The sequence below is a fragment of the Pristiophorus japonicus genome, chromosome 5 (assembly GCF_044704955.1).
Source record: "Pristiophorus japonicus isolate sPriJap1 chromosome 5, sPriJap1.hap1, whole genome shotgun sequence".
Lineage (NCBI taxonomy): Eukaryota > Metazoa > Chordata > Chondrichthyes > Pristiophoridae > Pristiophorus > Pristiophorus japonicus.
This window is the reverse complement of record NC_091981.1, coordinates 264,415,836-264,443,021: the sequence shown is the minus strand read 5'-3', so window position 1 is coordinate 264,443,021 and position 27,186 is coordinate 264,415,836. Positions and strand designations below refer to the sequence as shown.

At 45.0% G+C, this 27,186-nt stretch overlaps 1 protein-coding gene across 1 annotated transcript in view; it reads right to left on the bottom strand.

The window, feature by feature from the left end:
- Window positions 1-16,744: 16,744 nt before the first annotated feature.
- vipr2 (vasoactive intestinal peptide receptor 2) overlaps window positions 16,745-27,186 on the bottom strand; it is a gene marked incomplete at its 5' end in the record, with an annotated part of 192,328 nt that continues 181,886 nt past the window's right edge. The window contains 4 exon segments of the mRNA XM_070880248.1: window positions 16,745-16,992; window positions 21,256-21,297; window positions 21,404-21,533; window positions 23,226-23,317. Coding sequence (XP_070736349.1) covers window positions 16,834-16,992; window positions 21,256-21,297; window positions 21,404-21,533; window positions 23,226-23,317 — 423 coding nt within the window.

Below are 27,186 nucleotides of genomic sequence, written 5' to 3'. Positions count from 1 at the left end.
GGCCTGTTACTTTCAGGAATCTGTGGACAAGCTCTCCAAGGTCCCTTTGTTCATCTACACTATTACATGGCCTACCGCTTAATGTGTATACCCGTTCCTTATTAGTCCTCCCAAAGTCCTCACACTTCTCTGAATTAAATTCCATTTGCCACTGCTCTGCCCACCAGACCAGTAGATTGATATCCTCCTGCAGCCCATGACTTTCCTCTTCATTATCAACCACACAGCCAATTTTAGTGTTGTCTGCAAACTTCTTAATAATACTCCCTATATTTAAATCTAAATCATTGATATATATCACAAAAACCAAGGGACCCAGTTCTGAGCCCTGCGGAACCCCACAGTTACAAAAACCTCCATCAATCATTACCCTTTGCTTCCTACCTCCAAGCCAATTTTGGATCCAACTTGCCACTTTGCGCTGTATCCCATGGGCTTTAACCTTCATGACCAGTCTGCCATGTGGGACCTTATCAAAAGCCTTGCTAAAGACCATATATACTACATCGTACGCACTACCCTCATCGACCCTTTTAGTTAACTCCTCAAAAAATTCAATCAGGTTAGTCAAACAAATCTTCCCTTAACAAATCCGTACTGACTGTCCCTAATTAATCCTTGCCTTTCCAAATGAAGATTTATCGTGTCTTTCAGGACTTTTTCCAATAATTTTCCCACCACTGAGGTTAGGCTGACAGGCCTGTAATTACTCAGATTATCCCTTTTTCCCTTCTTAAACAAGGGTACTACATTAGCAATCCTCCGGCACCATGCCCAGATCCAAAGAGGACTGGAAAATGATGGTCAAGGCCTCTGCTATTTCCTCCTTTACTTCGCTCAATAGCCTGAGATGTATTTCTTCCGGGCCTGGGGACATTTCTACTTTCAAAGCTGCTAAACCCCTTAATACTTCCTCTCTCACTATATTTATTTCATCCAGAATATCACACTCCTCCTCGATAGCAGTATCTGGATTACCCTTTTCCTTTGTGAAAACAGATGCAAAGTATTCGTTAGGAACCCTACCAACATCTTCCGCCTCCACACAAAGATTACGCTCATGGTCTCTAATAGGCCCTACCCTTTCTTTAATTACCCTCTTACTCGTACTATATAGAACATCTTGGGTTTTCCTTAATTTTGCTGGCCAAGAATTTCTCGTGCTCTCTCTTAACATTCCTAATATCCTTTTTAATTTTGCCTCTTAACTTTGTATATTCCTCTGAAGATTCTAAAGTAGAATTCTAGAGCCCCCTAGATATCCAGGGGGCTCTAGAATTATTTTTCCCAGCCTTTTTCTTTAAGGGCACATGTTTGGCCTGAGCCTTCCGGATCTCCTCCTTGAATGCCTCCCACTGTTCCGACACTGATTTATCCACAAGTAACTGTTTCCAGTCCACTATGGCCAAATCACTCCTTAACTTAGCAAAATTAGCTTTTCAGAACTTTTATTCCAGGCCAATTCTTGTCCTTATCCATAACCAACTTGAATCTGATTGAATTATGGTCACTGGCACCCAAGTGCTCCCCCACTAATACCCCTTCAACCTGCCCAGCTTAATTCCACAAAACTAAATCCAAGACCGCCCCCTCTCGTGTTGGGCTTGCTACATACTGACTAAAAAAGTTCTCTTGAATGCATTTCAAGAATTCCGCACCCTCTATACCCTACTAAATTTGCACTAAATCAATATTTGGATAGTTATAATCCACTACTATTATTACCCTATGGTTTTTGGACTTCTCAGCAATTTGCCTACATATTTGCTCCTCTATCTCCCTCCAACTATTTGGGGGTCTATAATACACTCCCAGAAATGTGATCACCCCTTTTTTATTTTTCAATTCGACCCATATGCCCTCATTTGATGATCCCTCTAATATATCATCCCTCCTCACCGCTGTAATAGTTTCTTTAATCAGTACCGCAACCCCCCCCTCCTTTTTACCCCTTATCACACATGCTTAGAAGCTCTGGGTGGGTCTGGGAGAGAGAGAGAGAGAGAGAGAGAGGAGAAAGGAAGCAGGTCAGAAAGTCTTATCCAAATTACAGATAAATTTAAAGAATGGAGGGAGGTGCAGGAAAGAGAAGAGCCAAACCTTTCAGCAAAGAGGCAAATGAGGCCCTCGTAAATGCTGTCAGCTCCAGTTGGGAGGATCTGACATGGGGTGGGCAGGGGAAACCTCCACCCCATGCATATCGCAGGAATTGGTCTGAAATAGCCAACGTAGTCACATTGGCCTCCAATAAAACGCGCACACCGGACCAGTGCCGCAAACGGTGGAACAGCCTACTGGCAGCTGCGAGAGTAGTTGAAATTTATATTTATGTATTATTTAATGGTCTAAATAGTAACTAGAATCGGCAATGTTATTGGGTTACATTTAAACATAACTAAATTTTACGCAATCCAGCATAAAGTTAAATGTTCACTTGTTATCATGACTTAACTGTTCCCTTTCCATTCTTTCTGAAATGGTCACTTGTTATCATCACTGAAATGGTCACTTGTTGTTATCACTGAAATGGTCACTTGTTGTTATGACTGTAATGGTCACTTGTTATCATCACTGAAATGGTCACTTGTTGTTATCACTGAAATGGTCACATGTTGTCATCACTGAAATGGTCACTTGTTGTTATGACTGTAATGGTCACTTGTTATCATCACTGAAATGGTCACTTGTTGTTATGACTGTAATGGTCACTTGTTATCATCACTGAAATGGTCACTTGTTGTTATGACTGAAATGGTCACATGTTGTCATCACTGAAATGACCACTTGTTGTTATGACTGTAATGGTCACTTGTTATCATCACTGAAATGGTCACTTGTTGTTATGACTGTAATGGTCACTTGTTGTCATCACTGAAATGGTCATTTGTTATCATCACTGAAATGGTCACTTGTTATCATTACTGAAATGGTCACTTGTTGTTATGACTGAAATAGTCATTTGTTATCATCACTGAAATGGTCATTTGTTATCATCACTGAAATGGTCATTTGTTATCATCACTGAAATGGTCACTTGTTGTCATCACTGAAATGGTCACTTGTTGTTATGACTGAAATAGTCATTTGTTATCATCACTGAAATGGTCATTTGTTATCATCACTGAAATGGTCACTTGTTATCATTACTGAAATGGTCACTTGTTGTTATGACTGAAATAGTCACTTGTTGTCATCACTGAAATGGTCACTTGTTGTTATGACTGTAATGGTCACTTGTTGTCATCACTGAAATGGTCACTTGTTATCATCACTGAAATGGTCACTTGTTATCATCACTGAAATGGTCACTTGTTGTTATGACTGAAATAGTCACTTGTTGTTATGACTGAAATGGTGAATTGTTATCATCACTGTAATGGTCACTTGTCATTCATCACTGAAATGGTCACTTATTGTTATGACTGAAATGGTCACTTGTTGGCATGACTGAAATGGTCACTTGTTATCATTAAGGAAGAAATAGCGGGACATCTGGATAGGAATAGTGCAATCAAGCAGACGCAGCATGGATTCATGAAAGGGAAATCATGTTTAACTAACTTACTGGAATTCTTTGAGGATATAATGAGCATAGTGGATAGAGGTGTACCGATGGATGTGGTGTATTTAGATTTCCAAAAGGCATTCGATAAGGTGCCACACAAAAGGTTACTGCAGAAGATAAAGGTACGCGGAGTCAGAGGAAATGTATTAGCATGAATAGAGAATTGGCTAGCGAACAGAAAGCAGAGAGTCGGGATAAATGGGTCCTTTTCCGGTTGGAAATCAGTGGTTAGTGGTGTGCCACAGGGATCAGTACTGGGACCACAACTGTTTACAATATACATAGATGACCTAGAAGAGGGGACAGAGTGTAGTGCAACAAAATTTGCAGATGACACAAAGATTAGTGGGAAAGCGGGTTGTGTAGAGGATTCAGAAAGGCTGCAAGGAGATTTGGATAGGTTAAGCGAATGGGCTAAGGTTTGGCAGATGGAATACAATGTCGGAAAGTGTGAGGTCATCCACCTTGGGAAAAAAAACAGTAAAAGGGAATATTATTTTAATGGGGAGAAATTACAACATGCTGTGGTGCAGAGGGACCTGGGGGTCCTTGTGCATGAATCCCAAAAGGTTAGTTTGCAGGTGCAGCAGGTAATCAGGAAGGCAAATGGAATGTTGGCCTTCATTGCGAAAGGGATGGAGTACAAAAGCAGGGAGGTGTTGCTGCAACTGTATAAGGTATTGGTAAGGCTGCACCTGGAGTACTGCGTGCAGTTTTGGTCGCCTTACTTAAGGAAGGATATACTAGCTTTGGAAGGGGTACAGAGACGATTCACTAGGCTGATTCCAGAAATGAGGGGGTTACCTTATGATGATAGATTGAGTAGACTGGGTCTTTACTCCTTGGAGTTCAGAAGGATGAGGGGTGATCTTATAGAAACATTTAAAATCATGAAAGGGATAGACAAGATAGAGGCAGAGAGGTTGTTTCCATTGGTGGGGGAGACTAGAACTAGGGGGCACAGCCTCAAAATACGGAGGAGCCAATTTAAAACCGAGTTGAGAAAGAATTTCTTCTCCCAGAGGGTTGTGAATCTGTGGAATTCTCTGCCCAAGGAAGCAGTTGAGGTTGGCTCATTGAATGTTTTCAAGTCAAAGATAGATAGATTTTTAAGCAATAAGGTAATTAAGGGTTACGGGGAGAGGGCGGGTAAGTGGAGCTGAGTCCACGACCAGATCAGCCATGATCTTATTGAATGGCGGAGCAGGCTCGAGGGGCTAGATGGCCGACTCCTGTTCCTAATTCTTATGTTCTTATCATCACTGTAATGGTCACTTGTTGTCATCACTGAGATGGTCACTTGTTGTTATGACTAAAATAGTCACTTGTTGTTATGACTGAAATGGTGAATTGTTATCATAACTGAAATGGTCACTTGTTCATGTGACTGAAATGGTCACTTGTTATCATTACTTAAATGGCCAGTTGTTTTGTAAAATGTTAATTTCTTCTTGTAACCTTTTGGGGATTTTGAGGGAAGGGTGGATTGGTGCGGGGGATGGGGGGTTGGAGGGAGGGTGTTGTTTATTAGTTCTTTGTTTCTTAATAAAAAAAAACATTTCTGCAACTTTTGAACCTTCTCTCTTACTTACATAAGTTTTACAACGTACAGTTCTTCATGTAGATTTGTTTGTTTATTCTGTTTCCCCACGAAATATCATTAAATAACTTCACTATGTAAAAACTATTTAATAAATAATTCCAATATATGCATAAATAAGGTGATAATACCTATTTATATTCCCTGTCCCAAATTTCTGAGTACAATTTGCATCAATTTTACTCTCTAAATAACTCAGAACAATTCTCCACCCTTCCTCAGAGGCTAAAAATGGTGTCCGCAGTACCCAATTCCCTCTCTAAGGTCCTGAAAAAGCAACTATTTTTGAGCACTCTTTTGGGCCTTGCATCGGCCCAGCAAAGTGCATGTTAAGTGCTTGGGATGGGCCTTGTGTGGGTGATCATTTGGGCGATCATCTCAGTGATCAAAGTGGAAACTTGGGGGCCTATTTTTCCGGCGATATTTTGGCCGAGTTTCCACTTTTTGCTCAAAATGGGTGACAGAGGTCCATTTTGGGCCATAGATGAGCCTTAGATGGGCGATGTGAAGTGGAAAGTCTAGCCCAATGTTTCTAGTGATGCCCTGCTCTCTGTTGCAGTCTTCGCAGATGCAATCAACACAGCATCAGTGATTTGACAGGAATTTCAACTTTTTACGCACTATTCTCGTAAGAAGCATTAGAAAAGTTAAGCCTTGTTGAATGAGGTGTAACTGGGTTTTTAACAATGTACTAAGTCATAATTACTGCTAAGCAATCTCTCTGGCCCTGAAAAACAAGAAACACAGCATTATGGGCCCAAGTTTCCACATGATTTGCGCCTGATTTTTAGGAGCAACTGGTGGAGAACGGACTATCTTAGAAATCACAATTCTCCACATTTTTTTTTCTGCAGTTCTAGTCAGGTAGAACAGTTCTACTTTGGAACAGAATTTTTTCTTCAAAAGGGGGCGTGTCCGGCCACTGACGCCTGATTTCAAAGTTTCCACAGTGAAAATGTACTCCAAACTAAAGTAGAATGGAGCAAGTGAAGATTTTTGTAGAACTGAAAAAACCTGTTCTACACATTAAAAAATCAGGCACAGGTTACAAATCAGGAGTCCAGAACGAGGTGGGGGGGAAGAGGGGGTGGGGGGGGGGAAGGGAAGTCATTAAACTCTACAATAAATCCTTATTTATACTTATACAAATATTATACAAATAAATCCAACCTGAATAAACATTTATAAGCAAAGAAAAGATTAAATAAACCATCTTCCTACCTGTGTGAAAGTGCTTCAGCCAGGAAGAATGGTGTAGCAAGCGTCACAAAACGAGGCAGCCGTTACTGAACGCAGGGGAGGGAGGGAGCCGACTGAACGCGGGGGGTGGGGGGAGGGAAGGGAGCCGGCCGAACGCGGGGGGGGAGATGGAGGGAGCCGACTGAACGCCGGGGGGGGGGGGGAGGGAAGGGAGCCGACCGAACGCGGCGGGGGGGGGGGGGGGGGGGGAGGGAAGGGAGCCGACCGAACGCGGGGGGGGGAAGGGAGCCGTTCCAGACGGCTGGTGGAAAAGAGAGAAGGCTGCAGGAAGTCTCAGAAATTGAGGAGCCATTTCCCGACGGCAAAAGGGGGAGGTCGTCGGGAAACGGCTGCCTCAACTTTCTGAGGCTTCCTGCACCCTTCTCACTGCGACAAGAAGCCTCAGTGCTGATGGCAATGTACTTTTATAAAAAAATGTTCAAAAACTAAACAGCTACAAAGAACTACAAAAATGGCCACGTGCCAATGTTTCCTTCACACTGAGCATGCGCGAACGCTCCAATGCGCACGTGCAGCGTTGCCGGCAGGAAAAAAACTAATTTAAATAGTACCCGCCCCCTCCCACTTACAAAATCGGCGCGAGTGTAGGCTCCGCCCCCCTGGGCGCCGCGCCAAGCCGACAAGGAGCTGCAAAGCGCTCCAGAATCGCTCGTTTTTTTTCCGGCGCCGTTCTAGGCGCGAAAAATGGGCGCCCAGCTCAATAAACGGGGGCCCAATAAATTTAAAAAAAACACCTCATATTTAAAATTAATTGAAATTAAATGTAATTGAATGCTTTAGAAAAAAATATGTATTTTAGAATTGTGTTAATGTATTTTAATAGGATTAAAAATAAACTTACCTTAATGGACAGGGTTTTTAAACATAAAAATGAATTAAATTAAATTTTTCTATGGTTTAAAGCTCTAATGCTGGCAAAAGTAAGCTATATGCCTGCTTTTACCAGGTGTAAAAGTTTGTAGGACATTCGCCGGGCATGAGTTGGGCAAATAGCCCAATCTCTCCTGTGCAAATATTCTTCTCCTGGGAATGCGGGGGATCTGTCAAGAGGAGTTTTTAAAACAAAATTATGCTGTGTTTCTTGTTTTAGGAGGGTTTTCTCATTGATAGTAATGGAAACTCACACAAATGGAGATCCCATTTTTATCAATGAAAATACTACCTAGTGATTGGTGGTTCAGGCCCACGTGATTCCAGCATTTCATACATATGGGGAAGTCAACTCTACGAAGGGTCATCGACCTGAAATGGTAACTCTGTTTCTCTCTCCACAGATGCTGCCTGACCTGCTGAGTATTTCCAGCATTTTTTGTTTTTATGTTAGTAACATAACTACTCCTATTTTCTGAGTGGTATAGTGGAACCCAGAGCTTGAGGGAGTTCAGTGCTGCCAGCTCGCCAAAGATGAGCAGCTCATGTCACTGCACATATTGTCTTCCCTCCCCGTTATTTAATAGAACACAAATTAACTGCTTCCTTTTGACATCTTATCAGCACACAGGGCAGGATTTTCTTTGGAAATACCTACCAGTTTCCGACAGTCGTACCAAAGGCAGGAGAGCTATTATGTCGTATTGTGCCAATTCTGGTCACTTCAGATATTCTGTCGGAAGTGATGTTAGACAACAGGTACACCCACCCACATACAGAAGGGCATATCCAAATAAGGTGCCAATGATGGATGCCTTAGCAATGCTGGACGCTAGTCATGGCAGCAATATAGTAGCATCAGCATTGCGAGGACTGGAAGAAGAGGTTACAAATTTTAGAAGACCACGGTAAATTGATCAATGTGGCCTTCCACAGCGACAGATTTTCTGCATTCCTGGGAAGCCCCAACAGATTTATTTGAGGTTTGCCAGAATGCCCTGTTCAGGCTGCTGCAGCTGCCCAATGGAGGGGGTTTGGTTCTGGTGCAGCAAGAACACCAAAAAGAACCAATAAAACAATTGAAATGAGGCTGAGCCTATGAAATGTGCTGGGGTCAGCAGTGGGTTAACAGGGCGAGCACGAACTGAACATCAGCGATACCAGCACCGAGGAAAACTTCAACAATAAGTTCACTTTGCTGAAATGTTGTTGTGTTTTTTTAAGATTGAAAGAATTGTTTATGCTTTTCTGTTAATTTGTTTGCAGCAATTTGACTTTTGTGGAAAATGTCTGTGTACTCTGCCTAATGTAAGCAGTGATTGGCATATTATCGCAATGCTCTGCACCAAGGAAAGTCCACCTGCATTGCCATAAAACATTTCTGCGATCAGGGTTTACAGTCTTAATACAAAAGCAAAATACTAAGGATGCTGGAAATCTGAAACAAAAAGAGAAAAGTTCTGATGAAAGGTCATCGACCTGAAACGTTAATTCTGTTTCCCTCGCCACAGATGTTGCCTGACCCGCTATGTACTCCAGGAACTGATTATATTCTAGCTCTATACCGTATACGGCAATCACTAGCATGATTTTGGACAAGGACACTGTCTAAAAAAGGACTTGATCTGATACTAGGGCCAAGAAACGACTGTTTGTGATGTTGGCTTCATGACATTTCCTTGTTTGTTATTTTAACACAGACCCATTAGCCTGTCTTGGGTTACTGCGTTAGGTATCTTATGCTATTATTGCAAACAGTAACTTCGAGTCTTGAGTCTGTAAAACTGCTCTGTCTTGAAATAAAATAAATGAATGAAATGAACATTGTTTTAGTCTCGTTGGACGATGAAATGTGCCTCCTGATTGCAGTCCTCCAAACAGGGCATCAGATCAGTGCGGTTTGCAGAGTTTGGCATAAAGTAGAACACATGACCCATAATATTCCTGGAAATGTTGGAAGACCGTTTTTAAAAATAAAAAATTACATGCTGGGAAGATCAAACCACAGTACAAATAAACTGGAGGGTTGCCAGTACAAACTCTGGAGCATTTCCACTTCGAAATCTTGAGATTTCAAATTCTAACCTGGAAGATGGAAGCTGCACTTCAAGTGATAGGAAGTTATTTTTTACCCAAGAGCGATCAACGCACGGATGAGCTTCCAGCTACAGTCGTGGAGGCAGAAATTGAAGCGCTACTTGCTGTAATCAGGGGCACTGCGGACTCTTCCTTGGTTGATGAGGTACTAACCCCATATCCTCATCATGACCAAGATCGCCTACTTCCACCTCCGTAACATCGACTGTCTCCGCCCTTGCTTCAGCTCATCTGCTGCGGAAACCCTCATCCATGCCTTTGTTACCTCTAGACTTGACTATTCCAATGTTCTCCTGGCTGGCCTACCATGGAGGAGGACGCTTCATAGAACCTGGCGGTTAACAGTCCTAACTCAAAATTAGTTGACTTTTGTCAATATATTTATTGTGTTACTTCATCCATGCCTTTGTATCCTCTAGAATTGTCCCATTCACCCATCACCTCTGTACTCGCTGACCTCCATTAGTGCCTTGTCCAGCGATTTTAAAATTCTCACCTTGTCTTCAAATCACTCCATGGCCTTGCCCCTTCCTATCTCTGTAATTTCCTCCAGCCCCACGAGAACTCTGTGCACCTCTAATTCTGACCTCTTGCGCATCCACGATTTCATCACTGTAGCTGTGCCTTCAGTTACCGAGGCACTAAGCTCTGAAATTCCCTCCCTGAACCTCTCCGCCTCTCTTTTCTCCTTTAAAATGCTCCCTAAAACCTACCTCTTTGACTTGTTCCTGTATGTGGTTTGGAGTCAAAATTTGTTTGATTGCGTGCCTGTTGAAGTACCTTGGGACATTTTACTCGGCGTTTATAAATGCAAGGTCTCGTTCTTGTTTCTGTGTGGGTCAGCTCCAAAGGTCTGAATGCTTTCTTCATTTGCATCTATCTTCTAAACCATCGTGGGTCGTGGTGGGGGCTTGGAGAATTCGGTCAGAGGAGACATCGGGGGTTTGATGCCAGGAGATATTTGTCAGGGGGGACATCGGTGGGTGGGAGGTGAACTGGGGCTCAGAGTTGGATCAGGATCAGTCGTGCTGGGCAATGGGGGTGAGACCCAGAGAGATCTGTCGGGGGCCGGAGAGGGGGATCAGATTGGAGAGATCTGTCGGGGGCCAGTGAGATGGATCGGATTGGAGAGATCTGTCGGGGGCCGGAGAGGGGGATCAGATTGGAGAGATCTGCCGGGGGCCAGAGAGATGGATCGGATTGGAGAGATCTGTCGGGGGCCAGAGAGATGGATCGAATTGGAGAGATCTGCCGGAGGCCAGAGAGATGGATCGGATTGGAGAGATCTGCCGGGGGCCAGAGAGATGGATCGGATTGGAGAGATCTGTCGGGGGCCAGAGAGATGGATCGGATTGGAGAGATCTGCCGGGGGCCAGAGAGATGGATCGGATTGGAGAGATCTGCCGGGGGCCAGAGAGATGGATCGGATTGGAGAGATCTGTCGGGGGCCAGAGAGATGGATCGGATTGGAGAGATCTGCCGGGGGCCAGAGAGATGGATCGGATTGGAGAGATCTGCCGGGGGCCAGAGAGATGGATCGGATTGGAGAGATCTGCCGGGGGCCAGAGAGATGGATCGGATTGGAGAGATCTGCCGGGGGCCAGAGAGATGGATCGGATTGGAGAGATCTGTCGGGGGCCAGAGAGATGGATCGGATTGGAGAGATCTGTCGGGGGCCAGAGAGATGGATCGGATTGGAGATATCTGTCGGGGGCCAGAGAGATGGATCGGATTGGAGAGATCTGTCGGGGGCCAGAGAGATGGATCGGATTGGAGAGATCTGTCGGGGGCCGGAGAGGGGGATCGGATTGGAGAGATATGTCGGGGGCCAGAGAGATGGATCGGATTGGAGAGATCTGTCGGGGGCCAGAGAGATGGATCGGATTGGAGAGATCTGTCGGGGGCCAGAGAGATGGATCGGATTGGAGAGATCTGTCGGGGGCCAGAGAGATGGATCGGATTGGAGATATCTGTCGGGGGCCAGAGAGATGGATCGGATTGGAGAGATCTGTCGGGGGCCAGAGAGATGGATCGGATTGGAGAGATCTGTCGGGGGCCGGAGAGGGGGATCGGATTGGAGAGATATGTCGGGGGCCAGAGAGATGGATCGGATTGGAGAGATCTGTCGGGGGCCAGAGAGATGGATCGGATTGGAGAGATCTGCCGGGGGCCAGAGAGATGGATCGGATTGGAGAGATCTGTCGGGGGCCAGAGAGATGGATCGGATTGGAGAGATCTGTCGGGGGCCAGAGAGATGGATCGGATTGGAGAGATCTGTCGGGGGCCGGAGAGATGGATCGGATTGGAGAGATCTGCCGGGGGCCGGAGAGATGGATCGGATTGGAGAGATCTGCCGGGGGCCGGAGAGATGGATCGGATTGGAGAGATCTGTCGGGGGCCAGAGAGATGGATCGGATTGGAGAGATCTGTCGGGGGCCAGAGAGATGGATCGGATTGGAGAGATCTGTCGGGGGCCGGAGAGATGGATCGGATTGGAGTGATCTGTCGGGGGCCAGAGAGATGGATCGGATTGGAGAGATCTGTCGGGGGCCAGAGAGATGGATCGGATTGGAGAGATCTGTCGGGGGTCGGAGAGGGGGATCGGATTGGTAGAGATATGCTGGGGGTCAGAGAGATGGATCGGATTGGAGAGATCTGCCGGGGGCCAGAGAGATGGATCGGATTGGAGAGATCTGTCGGGGGCCGGAGAGGGGGATCGGATTGGAGAGATCTGTCGGGGGCCGGAGAGATGGATCGGATTGGAGAGATCTGTCGGGGGCCGGAGAGGGGGATCAGATTGGAGAGATCTGTCGGGGGCCAGAGAGATGGATCGGATTGGAGAGATCTGTCGGGGGCCAGAGAGATGGATCGGATTGGAGAGATCTGTCGGGGGCCGGAGAGATGGATCGGATTGGAGAGATCTGTCGGGGGCCAGAGAGATGGATCGGATTGGAGAGATCTGTCGGGGGCCGGAGAGATGGATCGGATTGGAGAGATCTGTCGGGGGCCGGAGAGATGGATCGGATTGGAGAGATCTGCCGGGGGCCAGAGAGATGGATCGGATTGGAGAGATCTGTCGGGGGCCGGAGGTTATAGCTTCGCTTGGGGAGCCGGCGGGAAGCACTCCTTGCTTCTCCTGGCCTACAAGCAGCGCTGGAAAAACCATTGGCCTTTTTGGATCGGGTCCTTCTCACCTCCCTCCAGCTGCCCAAGTGTCCTGAGACTACCCGAGCCCTGGGGAAACCCGGCCCGCAGCCATTAAATCGCAGGCCTCATAAACATATTTAAGTTAGGGGCCCACCTCTGGAGAGCAGCTTTGTCGCTCGCCTCCCAAACCGCCTCGGTTAAAACCGTTACAGGCTTCCCATTTTTGAAACGTAAACCCCGCCCCCTCCCGCGCGCCTCTCCCGCCCATCCTATCGGGTCTGAAGTTGTCGCCTGTCGATAAAATCTCTTTTTACACCTTAACGTTTACATTGAGCGATACCAGAATCAATCACTAAACTCTGAACTTTAAGTGACATGGCAGGAAAATTCGGCATCTGACTTGGTACAGAATTAGTCGACGCAAAGACTTTGTTGCTCTTTGCACGTTACCGGTATTTCATCGAAACCGTCAGACCCGGCTTGAGGCTTCCAGATGCTGATGTTAGCACATGGACTCTATCACTGAAAGTAAGAATCATACTGACCTTTTTATTGAAATACAGTCTAGTCCTGGAAATCTGCAATCATTTCATTTTTACCAATCATCCAATTATTTGACATAAGCAATGTAAATGAAAAAGCGAAGTGGGAGTTTAGTGCTAAACAAATGAAAATATCAGCTATTTTGAATGAAGTGATTTTACAGAAGGTGAGTTTATTGTAGTCACTGTTAATTCTATACTTCACATATTGGCGGCTGGGAAATTAGGGTTATGAGGCGCCAATTCAGGATTCATCATCATCATCATAGGCAGTCCCTCGAAATCGAGGAAGACTTGCTTCCACTCCAAAAGTGAGTTCTCAGGTGAATGTACAGTCCAATACGGGAATTACAGTCTCTGTCACAGGTGGGACAGACAGTCGTTGGAGGAAAGGGTGGGTGGGGAGTCTGGTTTGCCGCACGTTCCTTCCGCTGCCTGCGTTTGGTTTCAGCATGCTCTCGGCGACAAGACTCGAGGTGCTCAGCGCCCTACCAGACGCTCTTCCTCCACTTAGGGCGATCTTTGGCCAGGGACTCCCAGGAGTCGTTGGGGATGTTGCACTTTATCAAGGAGGCTTTGAGGGTGTCCTTGAAAAGTTTCCTCTGCCCACCTGGGGCTCGCGTGCCGCGTAGGAGTTCCGAGTAGAGCGCCTGCTTTGGGAGTCTTGTGTCGGGCATGCGAACAATAGGGCCCGCCCAATGGAGCTGGTCGAGAGTGGTCAGTGCTTCGATGCTGAGGATGTTGGCATGGTCGAGGACGCTAACGTTGATGCGTCTGTACTCCCAGGGGATTTATAGGATCTTGCGGAGGCATCGCTGGTGGTATTTCTCCAGCGATTTGAGGTGTCTACTGTATATGGTCCACATCTCTGAGCCATACAGAAGGGCAGATATCACTTCAGCCCTGTAAACCATAAGCTTGGTGCCAGATTTGAGGGCCTGATCTTCGAACACTCTCTTCCTCAGGCGGCCGAAGGCTGCACTGGCGCACTGGAGGCAGTGTTGAACCTCGTCGTCGATGTCTACCCTTGCTGATCATAGGCTCCCGAGGTATGGAAAGTGGTCCACGTTGTCCAGGGCTGAGCCGTGGATCTTGATGACTGGGGGGCAGTGCTGTGTGGTGGGGTCAGGTTGGTGGACGTCCTTTGCCTTACGGATGATTAGTGTAAGGCCATGCTTTCGTACGCCTCGGTGAAGATGTTGGCGATGACTTGAAGTTCAGCCTCTGAATAAGCACAGACGCAAGCGATGTCCGCATACTGTAGTTTGACGATGGAGGATGGGATGGTCTTGGATCTGGCCTGGAGACAACGAAGGTTGAACAGGTTCCCACTGGTTCTGTAGTTTAGTTCCACTCCAGCGGGGAGCTTGTTGAGTGTGAGGAGGAGCATTGCAGCGAGGAAGATCGAGAAGAGGATTGGTGCAATGACACAGCTCTGCTTGACCCCGGTCCGGCCATTGGTTGCATCTGTTGTGGATCCGTTGGTCAGGATCACGGCTTACATGTCGTCGTGGAGCAGGCGGAGGATGGCTTCAAACTTCTGGGGCAGCCGAAACTGAGGAAGACGCTCCATAGTCCCTCGCAGTTAACAGTCCCTAACTCAAGATTAGTTGACGTTTGTCAATATAGTTATTGTGTTATTTCATTCATGCCTTTGTATCCTTTAGACTTAACTATTTGAACGCTTTCCTGGCTGGCCTCCCACATTCTATCCTACGTAAACTAGAGGTGAGCCAAAACTCGACTGCCCATGTCCTAACTCGCACCAAGTCCTGTTCACCCATTACCCCTGTGCTCGCAGACCTACATTGGCTTCCGGTTAAGCAATGCCTCTATTTTAAAATTCTCACCCTTACTTTCAGATCCCTCCATGGCCTTGCCCCTCCCTATCCCTGTAATCTCCTCCAGCTCCTCCCCCCTCCCCTGCCCCCCGAGATATCTGCGCTCCTCTAATTCTGCTGTCTTGAGCATCCCTGATTATAATTGCTTAACCATTGGTGGCTGTGCCTTCTGTTGCCTGGGCCCAAGCTTTCGAACTTCCTGCCTAAACCTTTCTGTCTCTCTTTCCTCCTTCAAGATGCTCTTTAAAACATATCTCTTTGATCAAGTTTTTGGTCACCTGTGTTAATTTCTACTTAAGCCAAATTTTTTATCTCATAATACTCCTGTGAAGCACCTTGGGACGTTTCACTATGTTAAAGGCGCTATATAAATACAGGTTGTTGTTGTTAGAGTAGTAGTTAATACATATAAAGGGATGGAAATGCATTTATTATATTTTTACCAACTGGATCATTCTAAGTTGACCAGAAAAAGTGCATCTTATTTTTCAGTAGAGGGACTGCTGTTATGTATATCCGTTATATTTTATATTCTTTGGTGTTATTTGAATGGAGCTGTACGCTAGAAATTACTGTTTGCAGTCTTAATGGAGCTTTGACTCATTTAAAGTAAACGGGTTTATGCTTTGTCAAGGCCTTAAAGCGGGTGCAGAGAAGATTCACTAAAATTATACCGGGGACTTCAGTTATGTAAAGAGAATACGGAAGCTGGGGTTCTCCTCCTTAGAGCAGAGAAGGTTAAGGGGAGATTTAATTGAAGTGTTCAAAATTATGAAGAACTTTGTTAGATTGAATAAGGAGAAACTGTTTCTCGTGGTAGGAGGGTCGGTAACCAGAGGACACCGATTTAAGGTAAAAGAACCAGAGGTGGGATAAGGAGAATTTTTTTTAATGCAGCGAGTTGTTGTGATCTGGAATACACTGCCTGAAAGGATGGTAGAAACAGATTCATTAGTAACTTTAATAAAGGGAATTGGGTAAATACGAGAAGGGAAATTTTGCAAGGCTATGGGGAATGAGCAGAGGAGTGGGACTAATTGGCCTCCTTAGCTGCGTCATTGTATGATTCTATGAAAATAGCGGACAGAGGAATGTCAGCTGAACCTGTCAATCGCTCTGACATTGGCTACAGTAATTTCCAGGCTGTACTTTCTTGCCGAGCACTAAAATCCCACTGATCGCCAATACAAGTTTCTCGCTAGCACATATTTATTTACAACACAATCCCACAGTAATTCCTCTATATACTTTGAGGATGAAATCGCCTACAGAAACAATATGTTATCAAACCATTAGAACACAACTTTTGTCCAATTTGAAATCATGGAATGTTAGAAAAATAGAAACAAGACCTCACGTATTTAAATCTTGCGAAGAGATAGCCCAAGTTGTGACGTGGCAGAATTCCAGTGAATACTGTTGATGGGATTCAACGAAAGTCACATTCAAACTTATGAGTGCCCATAAATCCTCTGGGATTTCAGACCCCAGGAACTGAGAGCAGCCTAGGAACTGGTGATGTGCCTTGTTCATGTTGCAAAGAGTTGAGTATGAAATACGGACCATTTTCTACGTGAAAATGTCCTTAAATGTCACGAGGGTTGGTAAATAAATGTTCAAGCAATCACTTATTATGTGCACAATACTACATATATAATTGATTTTCAAGAAATCCTTAAAAAGGCATTCCAGCCAAAGGCATCTTGAATATTTGTACATTTTGTTGAAAATTTTTAAACGTACACATCTCAAAATGCAAGTTTTGAAAGTTCGGAAAGAAAACACCTGTGCCAGATGTTCCCATCAGTTTCTCCTACGTCTTCATCACAGAACACAGGCAGGTCACTTGACTTCCCCGAACACATGGTACGTGCAAGGCTGCAGGATGCAGCACAGCCCATGGAACCGCATTTATACCAGGGAGGTTTCCGTCTGCAGGAAGGACTGAGCTCGGGTATTTCTGCAAGCAGAGCCGTTTCCTGAAATCGATGTTCTGTGCATATTGTAATCGGAATTCAGGTGACAACCCAAAACCAGGCTCCGCCATTTCTTTTTCAGTTCAGCCTGAACCTATATTTTAAGAATGAAGAATGTCAATGCCTAGAATTTCAACCTATTTTCATGAATTTTAGTTCTAAGAATAAGCACAGCCAAATCCTGTATGTGTGTGTATATGTATATATACATACACGCACATACAGCAGCATGGAGGCCCGACCTGTGTGAGAACACCAGCAGCAAATCCGGGCCATTAAAGGAGTGGAGGCCTCGGGGAGCAGCGTGGAGGCATACTGCAGCAAGCAGCACGAGCTGGTGCAGAAGGGCAACGGCAGCGAAGAGTGACGTCATCAAGGTCCAGGTCGGTGATTGGAGTGTGGGCAGATACAGCAGGAGCAGCAAGAGACTATGAAGGGATATGATCGGGGCCCAGGGACAGCACGGGCCAGCCCACACTGCGATATGTGCGTGCACTAGGTCCGTGCAGCATAGCAGGTCTCCAGTCGTCTTGGATAATCCTTGCCCCTGGACCAAGACCGAGCTCTGTCAAACCTGTGTGGTGGCTGGTGTGCAGTGGCCACCACATGTTAAAAAAATCCACGCACAGGCATCTTCCACCCTTGAGGATGTAGTTCGGGTCCTTCATTGAAACACCTGTGAACTCATCCTTTTTTGGCGTGGAAGCAAGTCATCCTCATTTTGAGGGACCGCCTATGACTGACTGATAGAATACAAATGTATTATATATATAATCGTCTTTTAATCGTCAGTCTCACTCCGACCATTTCCCTGATGTCATGCTGTTTAAATAATAATTATTCACGCACCAACATTTAGCAATGCTTCATCAGTTTAGTGAATGGTAATTTCAGGATAAACTCAGCTGCCTGAGTAGCAAGGACTTCCAGCAAGTGACTCTGCCAAGAGCAGCTGTATTCATAAAGGTGTAAATTGGACCGCTTGCATGTGTTAAAATGTCCTATTTATTAACTATTCTCAAAGCTGGAAAAATTCAATCTGGCGAGTCAACCTGTAGCTACAGCTAGTTCTGAATCAGGAGCAGCATTCATTCATTCATTCATTCATTTATTCATTCATTCATTCATCTGCTTAAGTGATTGACGTCGTCGCATAAGAACATAAGAAATAGGAGCAGGAGTAGGCCATACGGCCCCTCGAGCTTGCTCCGCCATTCAATAAGATCATGCTGATCTGATCATAGACTCAGCTTCACATCCCATAACCCTTTACACCCTTATCGCTCAAAAATCTATCCATCTCCGCCTTAAATATATTCAATGACCCAGCTTCCACAGCTCTCTGGGGCAGAGAATTCCATAGATTTACAACCGTCTGAGAGTAGAAATTTCTCCTCATCTCAGTTTTAAATGGGAGGCCTCTTATTCTGAGACTATGTCCCCTAGTTTTAGTTTCCCCTATGAGTGGAAATATCCTCCCTGCATGCACCTTGTTGAGCCCCCTCATTATCTTATAAGTTTCAATACGATCACCTCTCATCCTTCTGAACTCCAATGTGTATAGGCCCAACCTATCATCTTTCATGAGAACTTACGCTCTGAAAAAGCCTTTGGCTGGACAGGGATCAGTAAAGTCTGTAAAATGATATTGTCACGTTCCTTTAATTGGCATCCTGAAATATCAAATCTAGAAATATCAAATAATTTACATTCTTCAAATACAGCCTTGCTCCAAAGTCTGCAGTGAGCTCACAGACTAGCACCATGGCGGATGCTACCCACTGGGTCTTAAACAAAAAATCAGCAATTACAAATATAACAAGGGACTGATTCAAATTGTCTATTTTGCCAATTATAAAGGAGGTACCAGAGAAAAAGTGCAGAGGTTAGAAATCTGAAATACAAACACAATGCAGATCAATCAGCTTTTCCACCTCCACAATTTTGTCTGCCTTCACTCCTACCTCAGCCCGACCACCGCTTAAACCTTCACCCTTCCTGATTCAATATCTCTGACGTTCTCCTTGCTGGCCTCCCAAGCTCTATTCACAAAACTCCAACTTATCCAGAACTCCGCTGCCCACACTCCATCCTGCCCAAATTCTAGATCACCTCATTCACCCTTGACCTCACTGACCTCCAGTGGCTTCCCATCCCCCAATAAAACTTTGCCCTTTTCTATAAATTCTTTGCCATACCCAGTCTTTGTAATCTTCTCCAGCCCCGTGTGTCAGCACACACCATCTCTTTTGTGCATTCCCTTCTCCATTTGTTCCCAGCACTCTAAAATTCCCTTCCTAAAGTCCTCCATCTGGCTATATCTAGCAGTTAGGCAGCGTAGTGATTATGATACTGAACTAATAACACAGAGGTTGTAATCTCCAACCCTGATGGTGGTGGGGATGGTGCGGGGGAAGTGATTATAAAAGCTACTGGAGTGTTGTAAAAGCCCAAGTGAGTAGTTAATGTCATTCAGGAAAGGGACCCTTCCATCAGGGTCTATACTTTAGCAGGAAAAATGTGCAGGGCTGTAGGGAAGTGGTACTAATTGGATGTTTTATTAAATAGCCACAATTCAAATGGGCTTGTTCTGTGCTGTATGACTGTGATATCTCACATCACTATCAAAAGACTCTTCAAAACCTACCTCTTCAACTATATACTCCGCAACTCCCTTCTCAAATTCCCATTCATTCTCCGGCCAAGTATTTGCAAAGTGCCTTGGGCATTTTGCTATGTTAAACTTATGCGACATAAGCTCTTGTTATCTCAGTAGGATCTTGGTCACTGCCTGCTCAGGCACTGATCTTCCTTGAGGCCAGGTGACTCACTCAATCTGTTGGGGTGCACCTGCTGCATGGATTCCAGACGCTGACTGGCTGGCTGAGTATTTTTTGTTTTTGTTGTCCATTGGAAAATTATATTCCTTTTAAAGTTTAAGACTTGTAATCAAGTCACCAGGGATGGTCATTGAAGCGGATAAAATAAATATATTCAAGAAACATTTGGATAGAGTTCTGGAGAGGGAAGAGACTGAGGGATGACTGAGATGGAATCTAGGCGCAGTTCACCTCCAATGAAAGAATGTACATATTACATCTAATGTCCGTTTTCTGTTCCTAACCACAAATGAGCAGCTTAACTTGACTGAGGAGCACAGGTTAAATCCTAAGCAAATACTGTACTAGTTCGCATATAGGTGATACTTTATTAAAACAAAAAAAAATTCAGTTGAAGTTAGGGTGTCACTGATACGCAAGTAATTTAAATTAATAACTTTTCTGAAGTGGGTTGGTCAAGTTTGGAAAGTGTGCCTTGTATGCTGGAGCAACCTATGGGGGTGATTCTGCAATCCAGCGGATTGGTGCTTGTGGGGAAATCATGCAGCCTGTGAAAGAAAGAAAGATAGACTTGCATTTATATAGTGTCTTTCATGACCACCTTCTCAAAGCGCTTTACAGCCAATGAAGTACTTTTGAGATGTCGTCACTGTTGCAATGTGGGAAATGCGGCAATTAATTTGCGCACAGCAAGCTCCCACAAACAGCAATCTGATAATAATCAGATAATCTGTTTTTGTTATGTTGATTGAGGGATAAATATTGACCAAGACACCGGGATAACTTCCCAGCTCTTCTTCGAAATAGTGCCATGGAATCTTTTATATCCACATGAGAGAGCAGACGGGGCCTCGGTTTAACAACTTATCTGAAAGACGGCACCTCTGACAATGCAGCACTCCCTCAGCACTGCACTGAGTGTCAGCCTAGATAAATGTGCTGAAATCCCTAGAGTGGGACTTGAACCCACAACCTTCTGACTCAGAGTGTGCTACCCACTGAGTCTATTAAAATCAACAGGCAGAGGATCTCAGACTGTGCCCAGGAGCTTCCACTGTGTGTTCCTATGAGGATCCAAGCTGGGAGTGCTGGGTGGCAGAATCACCCAGTGTGTCAACATAATATGGGAAAGACGATATTTATGTGGAGTTGTGGATTTGAACCGGGACTGAAATAACGGCATTTGAGATGCTGTACATAGGTTTAAGATGTTCTGTGTGTTTTTTAATTTGCACAATGGGTTTTAATCATCATTCTTACTGATTTACTGAAAAGAGCAATACTGGATCAATACTTGTCGTTTTTAATATCAGGTGCACACCTCTAACTTGCATAGCAAAAATGTTTTTATGGCTTTAAGACTGTTACCGTTTCAATGTATACAACAGGCTCAAGCAGATGCCATAGCTTCTTTAGTCCCACAAAATATGCTGCTATTGAGTTACTGTCCTACGCTCTGCTGGGAATAGTTATCCTGAATTGGCTTTTAAACTTCGGAAGTCAACAAAGTAACTCACCTCACTATTTAAAAAGCAGTACAGAACTGCAACGATAAATCCCTGCAAGAGAAACAGGTCAGAGTTTTACAATGTATATATTAATTCACCATAAATTCTGTTGACACAAGAATTTAAATCCCAGGAGAGGTAGGAAATTATGTTTTACCTGAAACGATCCAAAACACAATTCAAACGCGATCTGGTATTTTTCAGAAATGTGAGCCGGGAAAATGGCAAACACAATGTAATGTACCCCAAGCAACGGAATTAGGAGCAATGTGGATTTGGCAAGTCTCCTGGATAATTGGGAAAAAATAGAAACAATTAGTGCTGATGTGACCGATATTGCGAGTTGCTCAGTGGCTCTTGTTGTATCGCCTCTCGGCTTCGGTGTGGGTGTCACGCGGGGGGGGTGGGGGGCGGCATCAGCCAGGTGGCGATGCCATATCCTTTGTCACCAAGCATCCAGCATTGACCTTGTGGCTCATTGTTAGACAAGTCAGATACAGTGCTCTCACACAGGATGTGAGCATCATGGATGCTGCCCGGAAATTAAGCATTCACTGCCAGTATAACTTGCTGGTGGTCGACAACCAGTTGGACATTCAGGGAGTGGAATCCCTTGCAGTCCCTGAAAACCTCTGCATCCTGAAAAGGTGCCCGCATCGTGATGTGCATACAGTCTATTGCTCCCTGCACCTTGGGGAAGCTTGCAATTCTGGCGAATCCTAGAGCCCTCTCACTCTGTGCCTCCCTGGTCATAGGGAAGCTGATCAATTCCCTCCTGCATGCGTACAGGGCTTCAGTGACCTGTCTAATGCAATGATGTGTGGCATACTGAGAAAGTGTGTAAATGTCTCCAGCTGTGGCCTGACAAGAACCCGAGGCGTAGAACGACAGTGCCGCGGTGACTTTGACCTCGATGGACCGTGCAGTACTGATGGTGCTGGCAGGCTGCAGATCTGTCCTTATCAGCTGGCATACCTCTGATAACCCCTTTGTGGAAGCGCAGTCTCCAAAGGCAGGAGGTGTTGGGCAAGTCGAGGTAAGAATGATTCTCCTTGTACTTGTGGGGGGTGTAACGTCTGGTCCTCCTCATCAGTCTGTCACATCTTATATTGGGCATATAATGCAGTGGAGCGTTCCTTTGGCGATGTCGAGTCTGCTGCATGTAATTGGTCACCAAGAGAGGGTGAGAAAGGACAGGCCCCATTGCAGTAGCTCTCTGTTTTCCACCGATTGGTCACAAGCAAGGAATGTTCCGACGAGAATACCTATTCAATTCCAATCAGTCACAGTGTGGTCAAGGTGTAAAGATGTTCACATCAACTCCAACGATGTGCAGAGTACATCCGAACTCCGCCAAGGTTGAAGCACAGCAACCTTTTAAAGGATGCGACATGTGATCTACAACATGGCGTCCATAACGCTGTGATTATTTCCACTTTTTCTGAGCAGTTTTTTTGAGTGAGCGATATTGTGGGCGATATGTGTGCGAGGTCGTGAAATTGACGCTGGGCGATCTCATGGCCTCTAGTTTCGGTAAATATGCTCTTTACGACAAAAAAAAAATGGGTGGGCAGTATTATTGAATCTCGCCGTTAAATCCGTGCGGAAACTAACGCTGGGCGATATTATGGGCGTTGATTTCTCCCGTTCTGATGATTCCGCCCCAAAAAAGTGAGCGGGCGGTAATATTTTTTCCCGGCGTTAAGCACATGGGGAAAGTAACGCTCGGCGATAAGTTTCCTAAAAATGCCCGGCAGTTTCCATTTTGTGCCAAAATGGGCGCTATCTAGGCGTTATACATCATTTCAGCGGTAAAATGGGAGTTAAGTGGGCGTTAAGCATGCAAAACAAGTGGAGGATCTAGCCCATTGTGTTTTCCGACAGTTATGGATTAATCAGGCATGATTATACAAATCTAGTGCATTTGACCCAATATATTCTACCGTGCATATAGTATGAGGTAACAAATAAATTCTTACTTGTATTGTGAGTGATCGTTTCCCCCAATGTCTGGTGACCGTAGCTTTTGTATCAGTATTCGCACAATACTAACAAACAGGAGAAAGTTTAGCTGTAAATGAAATGAAAATTTGCGCATGAGCTGCATTCACTCATGAGAATACAAAGATAGCTTATCTGTTATTCCTGAAAGTTCAGTTAAAGCATGTTATTTAACAGTTTGATAATATTCAGACTGTGCAACAAGCACCTCTGGTACTTTTAAGCTTTTAGGCACGGCCCTTGCTGCGCTCGTTTATGCTTCAAAATTGCAATTGGGGCCCCACAACGACGCACGACCCCGATTTGCATCTTTAAAGAGCCTCCTGCCTGCATCGGGCATGCAGTCCACCCAACTACAGGTCCGCATCAGGTGGGCCTTGGCTGGCCAAGGGGTGACTGATGTTCCTCCTCCAACCCTGCATCCCACTCCACCTCTACTGGCTGTCATGCTTTTCAGTTGTGAAATGGGAGGGTGGCAGCTGAAAATCACCTCCAATGTTACAATGTTACAGTAAGATTAATTGATATGGGCTCTGTTCATGAAAGAGCCATTAAGTAATGATGGTTACACCAGATGTTGTTTATATATCACAAAGTGTTATACTGCGACACTGTTAAGTTAGCAGGTCGTCCGGTTCATATGTACACACTCCTGGTACAGCCGATCAACATTTCTGTAATTCAACATCAACAACAGTACCTTGCGTTCAATGTAGTAATATGCCTCAAGGCGCTTCACAGGAACGATCATTAAACAAAATTTGATACTGAGCCACATAAAGAGATATTAGGGCAGGTGACCAAAAGCTTTATGGCGTGAATAAAAGGACGAGAGAGAGCTAGCAAGGCAGAGAATTTTAGTGAGGCCTCGGCAGCTGAAGGCATTGCCGCCAATGCTAGAGCGATGAAAATCAGGGATGTGCAATAGGACAGAATTAGAGGAGCGCAAAGATTTTGGAGGGTCGTAGGGCTGGAGGAGGTTACAGTGATAGGGAGGGGCGAGGCTATGGAGGGATTTGAATACATGAATGAGAATTTTAAAATCGAGACGTCGTTTAACTGGGAGCCAATGTAGGTCAGCGAGCACAGGAGTGATGAGTGAACAGGGCTTGGTGCGAGTGAGGATACGGCAGCAGAGTTTTGGACGGGCTCGCATTTATGGAGGATGCTGGCGAAGAAAGCATTGGAGTAGTCTTACTATTTCCTGAAACCACTCTGTTTATAGCAGGGCTGTAGCCTCTCACCACAGTGCACACACAAATACAAAGGAAGAGAGAGGCCATATTTTAATGGAATAACCACTACAGGTTGAGTGTTCGAAATCTGGACTTCCGAAATTTGGAATGTTCCAGAATCCGGACACTGGGCCGATCTGTGACGAGGTCGTCCGGAATGTGTTTTGAAATCCGGACATTTTTTTAAACCGATTACCGAATTGGGCCAAGGGAGGGGGAAAAACAACCAAAAACATTCCAAAAAACAAAAAATAAAAATTCACAAAACACTCACAAAATTCTTACCTACTAAATCGTTGAAAAAGAATTTAAAAATAAAAACTTTAACTTCCATTTTTAGCAGGTCTTGCCCGGCCACTGACCTCTGACCTGGAACCGCTGACTCGCAACCGACGTTGCCGAACTCGGAACCGTCGACAGGCTGGACCCCCCCAGGTCCCCTCCTTACCTCGCCCCAGGCGTTTCCGGACTCGGGGCGTCGGAAAGACGTTCTGAAATCCAGAAATACCTGAACCTTGGCTCGGGAGTTTCCGGACTCAGGACGTCAGAAAGATGTTTCGAAATCGGGAAGTACCCGGAATCCGGAGCAGCCTTGGTCCCGAGGTTTCCGGATTTCAGACACTCTACCTGTGCTCCTTTTCTAATAGGAACAGGAATAGGCCATTCAGCCCCTCGAACCTCTTGTGTCATTCAATTCGATTAAGACTGATCTGTACTTTAACTCCAATTACCCGCCTTTGCTCCATATCCCTTGATACCATTACCCAACAAAATTCTATCGATCTCAGTCTTGAAAATTTCAATTGTCCCAGCACCCACAGGCTTTTGGGAGAGTGAGTTCCAGATTTCCCTGACACTTTATGTGGAAAAGAGCTTCCAGATTTCGCTCCTAAATGGCCTAGCTCTAAATTTAAGATTATGACCTCTTGTTCTTAATTCCCCCACCAGAGGAAATAGTTTCTCTCTATTTACCCTATCAACATATCTCCATCATTTTAAGGACCTCAATTAGATTATCGCTCAATTTTCTAAACTCGAAGGGAATACAAGCTAAGTTTATACAACCTGTCCTCATAATTGAACCCTTAAATTCCTTTATCATCCTGCTAAATCTGCGTATTATCCCCTCCAAGGCCAATATATATTTTCTGATAGATTTCATATGCAAATTAGATATAATTACTGTATATGTAAATTAGATATAATTACTGTATATGTAAATTAGATATAATTACTGTATCACAATTAAAGGAAAGATTGTTTTGAATTGCTGCATGACTCTAAATGTACAAAGGAACTCCCCTCAAGAAGCTTCAACTCATTGACAATTCTGCTCCTGTCAGCTCCCTTTCCCCTGCGTCAAACTCTTGTGCTTGTTTTCAGATCCCTCCACGGACCTGCTACCCTACCTTAGTAATCTCCTTCTCCCTTACATGCCTGTACTTAGCCTCCACTCCGCTAATACTGGACTTCTTCTTCCTTGCTCTCACCATTCTACCATCGGCAGCTGCTTGTTCAGTCACAAAACTCTTGCCCTCTGAAACTGTCGAGCTCCTTCCCTTGCCTTAGCCATCACCACCCCTGCTTTCAAAAGTTGTCTCCACACCGTAGCCTCCAATCATGGCTTTGGCTCCTATTCTAGCCTTTCCATTCCTCTCCCCTCTCCTCTCGTGCAGTGTGCACTGTATCAGTTTCCTCCTTATAGTAAAGTGCTTTGAGGCATTTGTGTTGAGATTGATGCCATTTCCTTTTGTTGTTACATTAAAGAGGGTCGGTAACCAGAGGACACAGATTGGAGATAATTGGCAAAAGAACCAGAGGAGAGGCGGAAAACTTTCTAACGCAGTAAGTTATTCTGATCTGGAATGTAGATTCAATAATAACTCTCAAAGGGGAATTGGATATATTCTTGAAAAGGAAAACAATTACAGGGCTGTGGGGAACCTAAGAACATAAGAATTAGGAACAGGAGTAGGCCATCTAGCCCTTCGAGCCTGCTCTGCCATTCAACAAGATCATGGCTGATCTGGCCGTGGACTCAGCTCCACTTACCCGCCCGCTCACCATAACCCTTAATTCCCTTATTGGTTAAAAATCTATCTGTGATTTGAATACATTCAATGAGCTAGCCTCAACTGCTTCCTTGGGCAGAGAATTCCACAGATTCACAACCCTCTGGAGAAGAAATTCCTTCTCAACTCGGTTTTAAATTGGCTCCCCCATATTTTGAGGCTGTGCCCCCTAGTTCTAGTCTCCCGACCAGTGGAAACAACCTCTCTGCCTCTATCTTGTCTATCTCTTTCATTATTTTAAATGTTTCTATAAGATCACCCCATATCCTCTGAACTCCAACGAGTAAAGACCCAGTCTACTCAATCTATCATCATAAGGTAACCCCCTCATCTCTGGCATCAGCCTAGTGAATCATCTCTGTACCCCTTCCAAAGCTAGTATATTCTTCCTTAAGCAAGGTGACCAAAACTGCACGCAGTACTCCAGGTGCGGTCTTACCAATACCCTATACAGTTGCAGCAACACCTCCCTGCTTTTGTACTCCATCCCTCTCGCAATGAAGGCCAACATTCCATTTGCCTTCCTGATTACCTACTGCAACTGCAAACTAACTTTTTGGGATTCATGCACAAGGACCCCCAGGTCCCTCTGCACCGCAGCATGTTGTAATTTCTCCCCATTCAAATAATAT